Source organism: Scyliorhinus torazame, chromosome 8, assembly GCF_047496885.1.
Source record: "Scyliorhinus torazame isolate Kashiwa2021f chromosome 8, sScyTor2.1, whole genome shotgun sequence".
Lineage (NCBI taxonomy): Eukaryota > Metazoa > Chordata > Chondrichthyes > Carcharhiniformes > Scyliorhinidae > Scyliorhinus > Scyliorhinus torazame.
In genome coordinates, this window is record NC_092714.1 from 205,108,877 (window position 1) to 205,127,278 (window position 18,402).

An 18,402-nucleotide genomic window follows, 5' to 3' on the forward strand; every position below is an offset into this window, starting at 1 on the left:
AGGTTTGAGTAATGAGTTGGTCAGTTTCATCGGTCATTGCAAGAAGGCTCAAGGCAATTTTGAAATCAAACTAGTGATCGAAATTAATTTCAACCCTTCACTGCACCACTAGATTCATGTCAAACAAGACATTTCTGGCCACTGTACATTAAAATGAAGAGCTAATTATCCAATCCATACCCACATAAAACAAGAAGATCCTTGTCTGGATTGAAAGTAGTTGTATTGTTTATAGTCAGGTAGGTTTTTCTTTTTTTTTTTAAAAAAGGTACTGTATAGCACAATGGAGAGGTGATCACATTAAATTCAATTAATGCAACCACATGACCATAATTAGCTTCCAGCTTCAAAGCTCTGGGAAAACAATTTTCACGTTAAGCTCAGCAGTTCATACAGTTGCCCTTCAACTAGAAGTATCTCAATTACACCACAACTTCCATTATGAAATGAAATTACTCTCACTGACTGGAGATGAAAACAACCAGTTACAAAAAGACTCCTTGTATAACTCCGAATCAGTTATTCAATAGCATGAAGGCCTGCCCCCTCAACCTTGCCCCTAGTTGGAGATGTGATGATCCACAGGTTAAACCACCACCAGTGCAGTTCTTACAGACCTATTTCACTGCTAAATGAAGACATGAAAATACTCGCAAGCGGTCTTGACCAAAAGGCTAGAGAACTACGTACCAGAGGTGGTCGCAGAGGGTCAGATGGGCTTTGTCAAGGACAAATTTGTGGAGGACAAATGTGAACGGTGCCAACCACACATGTTTTGGGCCTGTCCCAAATTTGCAGTGTTCTGGACAGCCTTCTCCAAAGTAATGTCCACGGTTGTGCGGGCGAGGGTGGAGCGGTGCCCAAGAGTGCCAATCTTTGGGGTATCCAAACAGCCAGAGCTACACATGGGGAAGAGGGCCGACACCCTAGCTTTCACTTTCCTAATCGCACGCCAGAGAATCCTGCTCAGCTGGCGATCAGTAGCACCACCCATAGCTGCAGACTGGCTGGCAGAATTTCTCCATTTGGAGAAGATCAAATACACCATCCGAGGGTCAGAGGAAAGCTTCCTAAAAGCATGGGGACAATTCGTCAGCCTCTTCCAAGACCTGTTCAAAGCCAACAGCGATTAGAGGAAAAAGAGATGGGAAAAGACAGACAGGAAGATCTCTTCTCTTCTTCCCCCCCCTCCCTCCCCTCCCTCTCCCCCCCCCCCCCAAGGCAGGCAGCAGAAAGCAAAAAGGAAGGGAAATAGGAGCCGGGAGACAGTACACCCTGAACGAAAAAGGGGGATACTAAGGAGGGGCCAGGGGAGAAGAGGAAGACACACCAAGACAGACGATATCAGTATGTATACAAGAACATGTACTGTAATTATTAAATGTAAAGAGTTACTGTGTATAAATTGAAAATGCCAATAAAAATATATATATATATTTTTTTTAAACCCACCACCAGTCAACTCTCCCACTCAAAAGGTGAAAGCAGCCTATGGTCATTTGTCTTTTCATCCCCGATACTGCAGCAGCACCACCCCTGCTGTTGTCCATCAGGCAGCCAGTTCATGTTGCTGCCACCCATACAGAGATGGTGCACTCTGAAGCTGTCTTTTCTGGGTTCAGAGCAGAGAGTCACCCTGTTAAGGCCATCTGCAGTCTTCATCAAAAATCACCAGCCTCACACCAGCTATGTGGCAACCGGTGGGTCAGTACTGCACAATAACTCTATGAAAGGCATAACAGTACACGGAAGACAGTACACAAGGTTGAGTATTAATTGTATTGCATGGCTGAATTCATAAAATTGTTTTGGAATGTTTATTTTGTGGACGCTTATTTTTGTATTGTGGCCAAGCCAATGCAGTGATGGTCAGTAACAGAGGTAAATTAAGGTGTGGGACGACTGGTAAATGAAAATTGGGATTGTGGTTACAGCTATCACTCTGGAATGAGCTCTTCATGAACTTCTCAGCCATAAAGTCACTGTCTAGGTTGTCTCCTCTCATCATGCTCCCCAAATAGCTGGTGATAAGGGCTGTCAACTCAAATGGTCAGTTTGTGCAACATATAGCAGACCACCATAATTCTCAACAGTTAGAGTGAGGGGGGGGGGGGCATACTCCTTAATTAGAGGACTAGGGCAGCACGGTGGTGCAGTGGTTAGTATTGCTGTTCACGGCGCCGAGGTCCCAGGTTCGATTCCGGCTCTGGGTCACTGTCCATGTGGAGTTTGCACATTCTCCCCGTGTTTGTGTGGGTTTCGCCCCCACAATCCAAAGATGTGCAAGGTAGGTGGATTGGCCAAGCTAAATTGCCCCTTAATTGGAAAAAATGAATTGGGTACTCAAAAAATAAAATAAGAGGACAGTATTTACCACGACAAAGCCGGTTACAAACGCAGGGGAGTGGTAGGTCAGATTCAGCGGTGTCCTAGAAAATTCACCAGTGGTCCTGGTTAACATTTACGCTCCCAACTGGGACGATACGGAGTTGACCATGGCGGAAATCCCCGATATAAATATTCACCGACTAATCGGGGGCAGATCAAACCCCAAAACCGTGGAAAACGACAAATATGGCAAAAGAACCAAACATTTATGGAGCAGGTGGGGGAAGTGAACTCTCGCAGGTTCACACACTCAGGGGAGAAGGGAGTTCTCCTCGGGTGTACTCACGCATCGACTTATTTGTAGTGGAAAAATCAGTCCAGGGATAGCAAAAGCGGAATACTCCGCAATCGCAATCTCCGACCACACTCCACACTACTACGCAAAGTTGGAGATGGGCCGTGCCCAACACTTTCCATGGAGGTTGGACACTGCTCTCCTTGCCGATTTTTGCTAGAAAATATCACAGGCCATAGACGGGTACATCAGCACCTCCCAGTAGAAGGTGGGTGAGACCTCCTCCTTTCTGGTTGTTGAAGTCCGTGCTAATCAATTATAATGCACGCAGAGACAGACAGGAGGGGGCAGCTAGGCAACAACTGGTCGACTGGAGGTGGACCAGCGATACTTCGAGGCCCCGACCGGAGAGCTTCTGGCGGAAGAAAAAGCAGCAAATGGACTATGACTCGCTCTCCACTGGGATGGCAGTGCACCAGCTCCGCCAGACACAGGGGATCTTCTACAAGTAGGGAGACAAAGCCTCACCAGCTGAGAAAGCAGGTAGCCACAAGGGAAATAGCTCAGATCAGGGATAACAATGGCAGACTAGTAACCGAGCCCAAGATCAACGAGGCATTAGTGGCCTTCTACCAGGGACTGTACACCTCAGCGCCCTCCAATGGGGACTCGAGGATGAAGCAGTTCCTTGATGAACTGGACATGCCAGTCATGAGAGAGGAAAGAAACCAGTGGCTGGAAACGCCACTAGGATTAGGAGAGTCAGGGAGAGCATCAATTCCATGCAGGTGGGGAAGGCACCAGACGGATCCTTGGCAAAGTGTACCAAATATTTGCACCAGCACCTGACTTGAGAGATGTTCACAGACTTACTAGCAAGGGGCATGCTGCCACCAACGGTAGCACAAGCCTCAATCGCGCCGATACCGAAGAAAGTCAGACAAAGACCTGAATGTGTGCATCTGCACAATCCAAGGATCTCCAAAAAGGTTCTACAGAGCAATACTACCACTGCGCAGCCACAGCAGGAAAGAGCGAGGAGATGGATAAGGGAGCCAGAAGCAGAATGAGTAAGGACGGAGGAGGGTTCCTGCAGAGGAACGTCCCTCCGGGCTCTTGCCATAGCAACACTCCCAGCACTGCAAACCAAGCACTCTATAAGCCCTAATAAGTGGTAATAGCCACGCTCCAATCATGGAAACAGCTAATGCAGCACTTCTGCCTGCCCGAAATGCCCAAGCAATGTTAGAGGAACTAACAAAAAGGTTGCAACTGCCCAACGAGAACAAACTACTCCATTTACAAGTCAAAAACTTGCTTTGCAAGGCGACGACAACATACCCACAGAAGCCAAGACACTCTGGACGCGGGTGACTTAGGTGGGGGAGGGGGACTACAGGAACATGTATGGATGATGTTTCAAAGAGGCATGTTCCCCAGTAAATGAGACACAAGAAAAATGGGAGAAGAACTAGGGATAGAAATAGGGTGGTGAGTCTGGAGCGAAGCACTAAACAGGGCAAACTCCATCTCTACATGCACATGGCTAAGCCTAATGCAGCAGAGTGTGGTGCATGGAGCACACCCAAGTAGAACACGAATGAGCAGGTACTTCTTGGGAGGTTTGCAACAAATGTGAATGGTGACAGGGAGGCTTCGCCAGCCATACCTACATGTTCCGGGCATGCCCCAGACTTGCCAGGTTCTGGATCGCCCTCTGCGAGGCAATATCCAAGTTTGTGGGGTGGAACCAAGCCGGAAAGTGGCAGTCTTCGGGATATCAGACCAGGCAGGACTGGAGGGGTGCCTAATCACCCAAAGAATCCTGCTTGACTGGCGATCAGCAGCACCACTCAAGCTGCAGACTGGCTGGCCGACATGTCGGAATTTTTCCGATTGGATAAGTCAAATTCACGATTCAGAAGAGTTCCCACAAGGCGGGGCAGTGGGCGCTCACAAGGTGGGGCAGCCATTCAGGACCCGTTTGTAGACAACAGTTAACTATGTGTGTGTGTGTGTGTGTGTGTGTGTGTGTGTGTGTGTGTGTGTGTGTGTGTGTGTGTGTGTGTGTGTGTATATATGTTAGCGGGGGGTTTGGGGGGGGGGGGGGAAAGAGAGAAACGAGCCATGGCAGCTAAAGGGGAGGGGGCAGAGGAGGCAAAAACCCACAAGATGACCATATGATACAAGGGGCACAGAGGCAAGGGGATAAACTGCAGGACAAGACGACTAAAGGGCACAATACCAACAACATGCAATGCAGCAGAGGTTGACCGGCCAAATAAAGTACACAGCCAGCAAAGACAGACAAAACAGGCAACTGTAAATATGTACCGCGGACCTAGTCTGTTCACACTCGGGTGCACTCATTTGATTTTCTTTTTTCCTCTTTATTATTAAATTTTTTTTTGGGGGTGGGGGGGGGGGGGGGGGAAAAAGAGTTTCTCCTTGTATAAACAAGAACTCCACCCGGATTACTGTAATATAACAAGAATTGTCAAATATATAGCAGGAAAATCCAATAAAAAAAACTTTTTAAAAAAAATTCTTAACAGTTGTTCTGCAGGATATTGTAGGACTCCTTTTGGAGCAGCCTAGGTAGTGGAAGTGTTTTTGCACACCACAATGTTCTACTACATCTAATTGCTTGTATGCATGCTGCACACTGAATTAGACCGACAGTCAGCTGATAGGGTGGTCATGTTGGTAATGTTGGCACGGGATGTTGATAAAGCACTGTATGTACGACCTATGGCAGCCTGCATCACATGAATCCTGAAATCCTAGCAAAACCATGTGCTGGCTCCACCTGCTGCGCTCTGGCAAAATAGTATTAATGACCTACCTTACATGCAAGTAGATGGCAAACTACAGGATGTTGGAAATATTAAGCTCGGAGGAGTCAGATGTATTAAAGCTCATTGCCAGAGAGACTTTGGCAGCCACTGGCAATGCAACCGTTGCTCTGCTTTGAGATTGCATGCATGGCTGCAGCATGCATGGCTGCAGCAGGTTGTCGATTTCAGGGGAGACCTCTTTATTGACATGCAGTCGATTCCAATCAGAAAGCGGTTCCCTGAACACTCTGGGAAGATATTTGCACCTGCTAAGAGCCCTGCCGCTCCCTCTTCAAGCAACTAGTCTTGCTCTGCGCTGCCACAATAGATTTTCCTCATACCTGCATTGCCACTACTGATTTTCTTCATGCCTACAAGTACATCCCAAGTGTGGGAACAACTGGTTTGTGTAGAAGTCAGTTAAAAACTCCTTCAACACCTATATCACCACTTCCTATAGACAACTGTAACTCGAAATAGCAATAGAAAGCACCAAACACTGAGAATTAAAGCAGCAGTCAGAAGAAATCAATGAGCAATTGCCCTGTCAGTACCCGAATCTCTTTAAATAGCGTTGATGGAGAAGAGAGTCCTTCCTCCTGCTAAACTGTGCAGGTTAGGTGGAAAGTTGAACCCCAAAATAGCACAGTTAGCATCAAATTATGATGATTTCCAGCAGTTATCCACTGTGTGCACTAATGCCCGCACCAAGCATGTGTAGTTGCTTTGGGAGGCGATTCACCCCAAAAAAGGTCAAGAGAAGCTTGTAGCAAAGTAACAGATACAAACTACCACAATTTTATGCCCATAATGTTTTGGAAGTTCATTTATTCTATACATTAGGCATTGCTGTGCTTTATTCAATATCAAGTTTGTGCACAGATGGTTGGGGCTTTCAATTGCTCATATCTAGGTAAATCTGTAGCATGTCTACAGCAGAAGAGAAAACACCTTCAGTTTACTTCAAGTACAATTTCATATTTCACGGCACGAGAGCCTTTTGACTTTTTTTTTTAATCCACTTGAAACGTATTGAAAATAGCATTAAAAAGTTAGCAGCAGGAGGAATGCATGCCTTAAAGAAAAAGCATGTGCAGTTGCATTGAGCAATTTCCTAGCATAGGGCGAAATTGGTTTGCAACTGCTGTGTAAAATATCATGCACATGTTCTTTTCCATTCCTCATCACCTATGGAAGCAATTATTTCAGCCTGACCAGTTCGATGGACCAAATATATTTAAATAAAGAGTTTAAAATTCATAACACATTTGATGTCGCATGAAATGGATTGGAATTGAATGGCTTGGACCCTTCCTCGGACAGGGAAAAAAACAACCCGTAATGGGATGCATGATGAGATTTTTAAACCAAGCTGGTTTTAATCATTTATGAATATTAGAAGAACGCTTTCTCAGTCAATAATAGTGTTCAAATGAAATGAAACATAACGGGCTATACCACAAAATTATTCCATTGCAATTACCTGTGGTGTAAATTTTGAATGAAATGAATAGCAATAAATAAGCAAAAAAAGATGCTCACATATTGTAGCTCAATAAACTCGCTTCACAAAACACAACTTTGCTTCAAACTAGTTATTGCCTATTGTCTCTCCATGCATTAATTAATTGGAGAGAGCCCAATTGCACATTTTAGTCAGAAATTAATTCTCCCTTTGCTCATTTTAAACCTTACAGAACTTGGGAAGACTACTCCATTTTGTGAAATGCTACTGCATCAGACCACAGGGTCACACCCAAAATATGGGCTCCATCTTACTGAGAGATACAGTGGCAGATGATTTTGCACAGGTTCTTATCCAAGACTGGGGGAATTTCTGAAAATTTAGAAACCAACAAGCACTTTGAGACAGCACTAGATCCAAGCATCCAAATAGTTACATAATCTTACCTGAAGAAAGTCCTTCTCCTAGTGCTCCATCTTCTGAACCCTCTTCAGAACCCTCCTCCGGTTTGTCAGTTCCTGGGCTGCGGTCTTCAATTACTGTAACGGAGTCTATAGATTGAACGCCAGCCTCACCACCATCAACTGAAACTGGAGGATTCTCTACACTTTTCCTGCCTTTTCGGTGTACTCTGGAGTGAAGCACTAACTGATGGTAGGTTCGGAAAATCTTGCCACACATTGTGCAGTCAGTCGGTTTAAGTTTTGTTGTGCAGTCAGTCGGTTTAAGTTTATTCTGGGCTAACTTGGGGTCAATGTCCACATCGCCCATAGCAGGTCCATTCTGGCCTATATTGCCGCTTTTGATTTTAGATTTTTCAAGGTTCTCCAAGGTAGGACCGTTATTGATTTTCTCGGTTGTCCAATGCTCACTAGAATCTTCTTTGTCTGAGGGCTCCTCCTCATTCTCAGAGTTTGCTATTTGCCCTGGATCTTTCACATTCTCTCGGCCAACTGCCACCTTGCCCTTAGTGGCCAGCTGCCAAGCTTGGTATGTATTGAAAGGATCAAGTTCGGGTATCCATTTTCCCACCTTCATAGATTTACAACTTTGTGACAAGAGTGGGTTTAAATTTAATATTTGCAGGAATGTTTCCTGCGATGCCACAAGTTCTGGGTTCAAGCAGTAATCATCCATCCTATCGTCATCAGGCAAATCTTTGTTGTGAACTTTACTATGTTCCTTCAAGCTATCTTTATTTAGGAAAAGAAATCCACAAATCATGCACATTTTATAAGGGGAGACAACATTTCCTGAAAATGGTTCCTGCATAGCAACATTGTTGATGGTTGCAGGTCCTTCCGAATCCTGTTGAGATTTTCCCCTAGCTTTACTCGAATGTGTTCGCATGTGGTTTTTCAGAAACCAAGGTTCCTTAAACCGTCGGCCACATACATTACAACCATAGGTAAACGAATCCTTGTGTTTCCTCATATGTGTCTCCAGGCTCAAAGCACTCTCACAGGTCAATCCACACACTTTACAGCTGAGTTCACCATTGTCTTCATTTGCATAATTTGCCTCCTGGTCTGGAGAGCTTACAGTAATATGTGCCTCAATAATAGGACTCAATCCCTCCTCAACGCGGAGAACCGCAGGCTCACATAGCGTGGGCCTGTGCTGTATAACTACATGGTGACGGAGTTCTTCAGAGTGCCGAAAGCTCTTATTACAAAACATACAGGGCAGAGGTGGATATTCCTCAGCTTGGACTGCAACATTTCCTTCCAATTCATTAAGGAACAATGCAACACCATTTAATGGATTATCTTCAGCCTCATTCATTTCAGTGTCATTAGGACAGACGCTTTTTGATAAAGCATTTGGGATTTCAAAGCTTGCAGACGACAGATTAGCCTTATTTCTTCCAGTTTTCCTACCATGCTGCAAATGGTCTACTTTGTGCTTTTGAAGATTAATTTTCAAATTTGCTTTCTGAGAAGTCCTATGGTCACAAAATGGGTGTTTTTCGTTTGCATGCATGTGCATGTGCTGCGTTAAAAGACTACCAAAAGGAAAACATTGGTCACAAATTGAACAATGGTGTTCAACAGAATTTTTTGCATCAAGTGTTAAATTCACATCATCTCGGACTTCCTCAGATGTTTTCATTACGGTGCTCTCAGTAGATTTCATCACAAATTCATGAGTAGGCTGGTCAGTAAACCAAGGCATAAGCTCTTCTTCAGATGTTCTTCCTTGCTTGTCTTGATATTGAATTCTCATCACATTATTTGAGACAACAAAGCTTTAGAATTTCAATTTCGATCTCAAAAGCTTGCTTTTCTTGTGTCCTTGTACTTACAGATGCAGGGTTTCAATTGCTGAAAGCAGAATACACAAGAGCATTCAACATAAGATTAAAAATGTCACCATTTAACTCATTAATATTCAACAAAAAAACTTGTTTAAACATTATGCTTTGGTGCCAAAAATAATTGAATGGAAGAGGGAAAAAAAAACCAGTTCTAAATTAATGATAAAGATACTCGGCACAAATGTGTACAAATGTTTTGCAATCCAATGTAAATGTCATTGACATTAAGGATAATAAGAAATCAAGTATCCAAGAAATCAAATATCCAAAGAGAGTAACTCTTTGGCAGGCTTTATTGAAAACTGTCAAGCTTGAAACGTAGTAAACATTCACATCTGCACACATTTGTTTCAGCTAATGGGAGACCCGTGTCTGCCTCCATTTTTCTTTAATCTTTCAGCAATTATGCACACACACCCGCACCGTTTAAAAAAAAAAAGACTTCGCCTCATTCTACTCATCTGCTGCTGAAACCCTCAAAATGCCCTTTGCTACCTCGAAACGGACTACTCCAAGCACTCTTGGCCGGCCTCCTACATACTACCCTCTGCAAACTTGGGAGGTCACCCTAAAGTCTGCTGCTCGTGTCCAAACGTGTATTAAGTCCCACGTATCCCTCACCTTTACCCTCACGGATCTAAATCAGCTCGTAGTTAAGCAATGCCTCAAATTTAATATTCTTATGCTGGTTTTCAAATCCCTCCACGGCCTTGCAAGCTCCTCCAACTATTTTGATTATCTGCATTCATTTAAATTCTGGTTTGAGCATCCCTTATTATAACTGCTCCACCATTGGGGACTGTTCCCTCAGCTGCCACGGTCTGGATTTCCATCCCCAAATCTTTTTCCCTCCTTTTAAATACTCCTTAAAACCTCTTCAACCAAGCTTTTGACCATCTGGCCTAACGTTGCCTTGTGTGGCCCATTCTCAAATTGTGTTCATATAACAATTCTGTTGAGGATGGAGTGCGCAAGCAATTACTTTTTAAAAAAACATTTTATTAGGGTATTTATAGTTGTTATAATAGTAATAACGACAATAGCAACACAAACATGGTACATAAAACATTTCCATCCCTATCACGTTATTCACACCTCCAATCAATGAAACAATAGCCTAACCCCCTGCCTAATTTCTGCCCCTGCTGACATTTTAATTTTCTCCGAGAAAGTTGACGAATGGCTGCCATTGAGACAAACCCCAACTTCGCCCTAAGAGGGTCAATCTTTATTTTCTCGAGACTGAGAAACCTAGCCATGTCACTAACCCAGGTCTCTAATTTCAGGGGCTTTGAGTCCCTCCACATTAACAGTATCCGTCTCCAGGCTACCAGGGAGGCAAAGGCCAAAACGTTAGCTTCTCTCGCCCTCTGGACTCCCGGATCTTCCGACACTCCACAAATCGCCACCTCTGGATTCAGCACCACCAGTGTTTAAAGTATCGTGGATACAGCCTTAGCAAACCCTGCCAGAATCCTCTTAAGCTTCGGGCATACCCACAACATATGGACATGGTTTGCTGGACCTCCCGCACACCTCACACACCTGTCTTCTACCCCAAAGAACTTGCTCATCCGGGCCACCATCATGTGCGTGCCCGGTGGACGACCTTAAATTGTATCAGGCTAAGCCTGGCACATGATGAGGACGTGTTAACCCTGCTGAAGGCATCAGCCCACAGACGCCTCTATCGCTCCGCCTAGCTCATTGCCCTTTAGCTCCTCTATCCAAGTTTCCTCCGACTCCATAAGTTCTTTGTAGATATTGAATCCCTTCCCATCCTTCACCCCCCCCACCCTTCCCCCCCTTCTCCCTTCCCCTCTCCCTCCCTTCTCCCTTCACCCCCCCCCCCACCCTTCTGTCCCCCTCTCACCCTTCCCCTCTCCCCCCCTTCTCCCTTCCCCTCTCCCCCCCTTCTCCCTTCCCCTCTCCCCCCCCCCCTTCTCCTCGCCCACCCATGTTCTGGAAACTACCCTGTCCTGTATCCCCCGCGGTGGCAGGAGCGGGAAGGTCAGAACCTGCCCTCAGAAAATCCTGTACCTGCAGATATCTAAACCATTCCCTGCTGGCAGTTCAAATTGCTCCTCCAAATCGTTTAAGCTGGGGAAGCTCCCATCTATAAACAGATCTCCCATCCTCGCAATTCCTACTCGCTGCCATCTCCGAAACCCTCCATCCAGCCTTCCCGGCACAAACCGATGGTTGTTGTTAAATCGGGGCCCAGACCGATGCTCCCTCCGCTCTCCTATAGAGCCACCACTACCACCGGGCTTGTGGAGTACCGTGCCGGCAGGAACGGCAGACTACGTTCCAACAACACTTTCTTCACTCGCAGGGTTTTACCCACCCACACAAAGCCCCAAATCACCTTATTCACCTTTTTATAAAAAAGGCCCTCGGGATAAAGATGGGGAGACACTGAAAGACAAATAGAAATCTGGGGACAACTGTCATTTTCACGGTCTGTACCCTCCCCGCCAGTGACAGCAGGAGCATGTCCCATCTCCTAAAGTCCATATTATTATTAATTTGTTCTACAAGCTGGGACAAGTAATTACTTTTAACATTAGAGTGATTCAATCTGCTTTGCTTCCATATGACACCTCTTGTCTCTGAAAATTCACTGACAAATGTAGACCCAGATCTCCAAGTCAGCACCGCCGCTGTCTGTGAAAATTTATATAACCCTGCTCTTCTTGTGATTTTTCAGCCAGGACCTCCGCTCCCAGCTGATGGATGAGCACAGACACCATCTCGAACACAAGACACACGAACACAGGACACTTTTTTCACGACAGTAGCTGCCTTATTCAGCTATATTCAGACAAGTCTTTAAAAAGGCCAGAAGTCTTGGGTGGGCTCCAGTTATGGTCCTCAGTTGCACTGGCTAATCAGAGCATTAGATCAAATATTCCACGGTAAGTATCCAGGCAAAGTCTCAATGTTGCAGGACTTGGCAGAGGGTCCCAGGCAGCCCATCGTAAGTTTGAAATTCCTGGCCAATTTCAGTGCACCCCTCATCTGTCAGGCCTGCAAATGCTGTACATCTCCATCTTGCATCCAATCTCAGATGATGAATACTGGAATAGTTGGGCCATGGAGTCTCACTCTTTCAGCTTCTAATCATTGCTGTATATATATATATATATATATTTTTTTTTATTTTTTTTTTGAAATTGTCTTTTATCTCTCTTCACATCCTCTTCTCGCACTTTCATTTCTCTGACGTGATGTTGAAATAAATATACTCAATTTCTCATTTCCTGGTTTAAATTCTGCATTGCTCATTAACAATGCTTGAATTTGACTTGTTAATGGGATGTCCTATTCAGAGGTCCCTGATTGCATATGGAATTTCTTGGTGCCAAAATGGCTTTTCTAACCACATCAAGTTAAGAGCAGAAAAGTATGCAAAATGTAGCCCAGTGTTGCACTGCAGGCAGACACTGCTGCCAGTCTGACAACAGGTATACAGCCTTTTCTGGACAATCCTAGAATTATCAAGTGACATTAGGGCAAAATGTAAATCAGAGGGTAAAATACAACATCAAAATTTCTTGACATTGCCCTACCATCCCACTTTTTGGATTCTCCCATTTTTCATGAGTCGAACATTAAAATTAGGAGTGAAAGCCTCTTTTCTAACAAAGGATCAATTTATTGGAGGACACAGCTATGTTCAGATTAACAACCACATCTAGGGAAATAATTGTAGCACTACTAAAGAAAGATTTGCGGTCAGTAAGCAGGTTTTGTCACCAAAGTATGAAAAACAAAATCTACACACAAGCTAAAGAAAATTACAAAAGTAATTCTATTGACAACTTGGTTGAACCACCCTAAATACAGCTTCGTCCTCTGCAACTAAACAATCCTACTAATTCCAGAGGGCAGGAGAAATTATAATTTTTTCACCTCCAGAACATCCTCCACTTAATTGTCCCCGGAATCGTCAGTTCTTGGCAATTACAAAATTGAGGCTATCCTCTAGCTCCACAGTACCCCTGGCTATTCCCAGATTCGACTTCTATATACACACACTAAGAAAACAAGACACAGAAGGAGTAGGTCATCAGGCCCTTCAATCCTGCCCTTTAATATGCTCATGGTTGATCTATGCCAGCCTCTATTCCTTTTGTGCCATTTTCCCGTCGCCCTCTATTCCTCGATCTATCAAATATTTATCCACGTCCACTTTAAATACTTCTAATGAGGGCAGCATGGTGACGCAGTGGGTTAGCTCTGTTGCCTCACGGCGCCGAGGTCCCAGGTTCGATCCCAGCTCTGGGTCACTGTCCATCTGGAGTTTGCACATTCTCCGTGTTTGCGTGCGTTTCGCCCCCACAACCCAAAGATGTGCAGGCTAGGTGGATTGGCCAGGCTAAATTGCCCCTCAATTGGAAAAAATGAATTGGGTACTCTTAATTTAAAAAAAACATATACTTCTAATGATCCAGCCTCCACCACCCTCTGGGGCAGAGAATTCCAGAGAGTCACCACCTTCTGAGAGGAAATTTCTACGTACCTCCAGCTTTAAATGACTGGCTTTTTATCTTGTAGCTATGCCGCCTTGATAGAGACTCTCCCACCAGTGAAACATCTCACCATCTACCCGGTCAAGCCCAATCTGGATCTTACCCCTCACTATTCTAAACTCCCAAGGAATATAGACCCAGACTATTTAGTCTCTCTTCATAGGGCAACCCTCTCACCTCAGGAATTAGCCTGGTGAATCTCCTTTGGACAGCCTCCAGTGTTACTATATCCTTTTTAGGCAAGGGGACCAAAACTGTATGCAGTATTCCAAGTGATGCCTCACCAACACAATGTACAATTGCAACAAAACCTCCCTTATTTTTAAACTCCACCCGCTTTGAATAAAGGCCAAAATGTAATTTGCCACTTTAACTACGTGTTGGACCTCACTGCTAGCTCTTTGTGATTAATGTACTATAACACCTGGATCCCTCTAAACTTCACAAACCTGCAGTTTCCATTAAATAATGTCTTATGACCCCTCCGACTGAAGTGCATGACCTCACTTCCCCACATTGTCAAGTTTTGACCTTCTCCAGTCTCCCAATCTATACCCCATTGCAGAATTACAATATCCTCACCACATGCTGTTCCGCCTATTTTCATTTCATCAGCAAATTTGGAAACCTTATATTCTGTTGTTCTTTCCCCAGGTCCTGAATGTAAATAGTGAACAATTGCAGGCCAAGAACTGGTCCATGCTATACTCCACTAATTACATCTTTCCACTCAAGGACCCACTTATTCAACTCTGTTTTCTATGTGACAGCCTGTTTTCAATCTATGTTAACACTTCCTCCAATTCCGTGCGCTATTACTTTATACACCAGCCCCTTATGTAGTGCCTTGTCAAATGCCTTTTGGAAATTTAAATACACTACATCTACAGGTTCACCTCTAGCTACTCTCCCTGCTACATCCTCAAAGAATTCAAGCAAATTTGTCAAACATGATTTACCTTTCACAAAACCCCTTGTTGGCCATGTTTGATTATATTCAGTTTTCTGCTTAGTTATTTCCTCTTTGATTATTTTCCCCAACATATTATTAATAATAACTGGCCCACAGTTCCCTGCCTGCTGCCTTTTTAAAAATAAATTTAGAGTACCCTTCCTATTAAGGGGCAATTTAGCGTGGCCAATCCACCTAATCTGCACATCTTTGGGTTGCGGGGGCGAAACCCACCCAACCACGGGGAGAATGTGCAAACTTCACATGAACAGTGACCCAGAGCCGGGTTCGAACCTGGGACCTCGGCACCGTGAGGCTGCAGGGCTAACCCACTGCGCTGCCCCGCCTTCTGAACAAGGGAGTCACATTTGTTTCCAATCTTCTGGTCCCTCCCAGAATTTGGCTTTTTTCCAATCTTCTGGTACCCTCCTAGAAAGTTATGAAAAATTACAACCAATGGTCCACTATCTCAGCAGCCACTTGCAGATCATCAGGCCTGGCAATTTGTCCGCCTTTGGCCCCTTCCATTTTTCTAACACTCTATCTCCTGTGATTGGGATTTAAGTTCTATTAGGTTATCAATTCGCCATTTTGTTGTTTGCCGTTAGTAATTCACCAGCCTCATTCAATAGGAGATCTCACACTTAACTTGGCCGGCCACTTTTTAATTTATATATCCCACCCACCACTTCTTTATATATCCATAGAAACCAGTTTGTTTTTATTTATACTGGTTTCTGTCAAAATGCATTTTCTCCCTTACGAGCTTTTGTTGCTGGATCCTAAAAACTTCACTTGTCACTTTGCATATCCTGCTTTTCAATTTAACATTATTCTTGACCTCCTTTGTTACCATGGATTTTGCCCCTCTATTGGAATCCCTCTTTTTTTTTTTAAATTTTTCCAATTAAAGGTGCAATTTAGCATGGCCAATCCACTTACCCTGCCACGTCTTTGGGTCGTGGGGTTGAGACCCACACAAACATGGGGAGAATGTATAAACTCCACACGGACAGTGACCGGGGCCAGGATCGAACCAGAGTCCTTCGCACCGTGAGGCAGTAGTGCTAACCACAAACCATCCGTGGAACTGCCGCTGAGCAGAATGGGCCAGCTGTTTGAATATCTGCCGTTGCTTATTTACCCAGTTCACCTTAAGACAATCCTCCTTCATACCATTATAATTTCCCTAAATTTAGGGCAGCACTGCGGCTTCACGGCGCCGAGGTCCCAGGTTCGATCCCGGCTCTGGGTTACTGTCCGTGTGGACATTCTCCCAGTGTTTGTGTGACTTTCGCCCCCACAACCTAAAAATGTGCAAGCTAGGTGGATTGGCCACTCTAAATTGCCCTTGGAAAAAATGAATTGGGTACTCAAATTTTTTACAAAAAATTATAATAATTTCCCTAAAGTTAAAAACACTGGTTATGAACCTATGGCATTCACACATATCTTGAATTCGGACATTCACCCTCAAACTGTGTCTGGAATTCTACCATATTGTGGTCACTACCCCCAGCCTAGGAATCCTCAAGCACAAGATCCCTTATTAATCCTACTTTGTCACACAAAAACAAATCTAAAATAACCCGTTCTTGGTAGTTTCCACAACGTACTCCTCTGGATGCACTACACAAATTCTTCTTCTACATTACTATCTCCCATGATAGCTGCAGACTCCTTCAAACATGTCCTTGATATTTACCCCATTTATGCTCCGACCTCAGTCACATCTTGGGGGTCTATAGACTACTCACACCCTGGTCTTCCTTCTCCTGCTATTCAGGATTTCAACCCAAACCGATCCTACATCGCGATCCACTGTCTTTTTATCATGACTCAGCACTGCTCTGAAAACTTTGTTGATTAACACTACCCCACTTCCTTTCCCCTTTGTTCCAAAAGAACAGGCAATTGTATATCCTGGAATGTTGAGCACCCAGTCCTGCTCACCTTACATTACCCCAACATTCCCCTCAAGGTATGCAGGCACGCAACTACCTGAAAGTGAACCACTAAGGCCATGCACAAGTCAGCCCTTTTGAAATTGTACGTACTATGGTTGTGCAAAGGGGCTGTGCACTCCAAAAATTAGAGGGAATGTCATCATTGCCCACTTCCATCTGACGCACATTTATGTTTCCTTGATTCGACAATCTCCCCCCGTCACCACCCTCAAGTTACACACACAGCAAAATCAAGTTAACTCCACCTCAAGAGGGGTCTCCAAGACCAGGAAAAACAATTTCTCTTTTTTCCCCCAATTGAAATGAAATGAAATGAAAATCGCATTGTCTAAGGGCCAATCCACCTAACCTGTACATCTTTGGGTTGAGACCCACACAGACACGGGGAGAACGTGCAAACTCCACACAGAATGACCCGGGGCTGGGATCGAACCCAGGTCCTTGATGCCATGAGAGCCACCTGCATGTCTCAAAATGTTGCCACTTGGTGCACTGTAATAAAATCTATACCAAAGTTCATTATTTTGGGATCAAATGGTTTTTCAGTATCCGTTCCCCCCACAATTTCAGCTCCCAACCTGATCATTTTACTCTAACTGGAAAAAAAGTTGCTTTTCCAAGTTAAAAAAATTCTGCCACTGCCTGCATGCCATAGTCAACTAGAATGTAGAAATAACCAGGATCATCTTGGAGCAATGAGTGGGAATGCATTTGATAGAAAAGAACAATTTAGCAATGTACACATTTTGAAGTATAGAAAAATATAATCTTCCTTGTGATATGAAGATGAAATGTAAAGACCATGGAGGAGAATATGTTCTCCTACCAGAGGTGAAGTGCAATAATAATAATAATAATTTGCACACCCGCTGGGGAGGATCGTGGGGGATTCCCCAGAGAATCCCGCTATTGGGCTGCCATTTTAAGCAGGCAGCCCAATAGAGAGGTCCACGTCTGGCCACCCCCCCCGCGACCCTTTAGATCATTGACCTGTAAGTCATTAAATGCATTTCTCTTTGATATTGATTTTACTAGGCTGTGATTGACAGCGTCCACATACTTAGCTGTCAGCCTCATTCCATTCATCTTCCTTCACAGTTGTCAGAATTGTTCCATTCATGTTTCTTCACGGTTGAGTAACTGCAATGTTTATATCAAGCTTTGATTGACAGCTCCTGGACCACTTCAAACTCAATTAAGTGCTGTCAGTTTCTAGCTGACCACTTGAAAGTCACTCAACTATGAGGGGAGGGGATTGAAAAGCACTTTTGTTTGAAGGGGTCCAAGAACCGGCAAAACGTTATGCAGTAGGGGATTCAGTAATGATAATGCTGTTGAATATCAAGGGGAGATTGGTAATGCTACAACAGTGACCACGCCAAGTACTTCATTGACTGCAAAGCATTTTGGACTGTCTTGGATTTGCATAAGATGCTATATAAAGACCAGTTTTGTTTTAAAACCATCATTCAGGATGTGTAATTACAGAACAAAATCCCTACAGTGCAGGAGGCCATTTGGCCCATTGAGTCTGCACCAAGCCTCCGATAGAGCACCCTACCTAGAATACCCTACCTAGTTCCCTACTCCCACGTTATCACTGGAACCCCGTAACCCAACCTAACATTGGACACTAAGGGGCAACTTAGTATGGCCAATCCACCTAATCTGCGCATCTTTGGACCGTGGGAGGAGACCGGATCACC

General features: G+C 44.4%; 1 protein-coding gene across 2 annotated transcripts in view; it reads right to left on the reverse strand.

Moving 5' to 3' along the window:
- Positions 1-18,402, reverse strand: part of znf217 (zinc finger protein 217) — a 75,067-nt gene that overhangs the window by 28,196 nt on the left and 28,469 nt on the right. For both annotated transcript variants that reach the window (XM_072514696.1, XM_072514697.1), the window contains one exon: positions 7,372-9,249. In XM_072514696.1, the coding sequence (XP_072370797.1) occupies positions 7,372-9,151 (1,780 nt within the window). In that variant the 5' untranslated portion in view covers positions 9,152-9,249. The remainder of the gene's footprint in view (positions 1-7,371; positions 9,250-18,402) is intronic.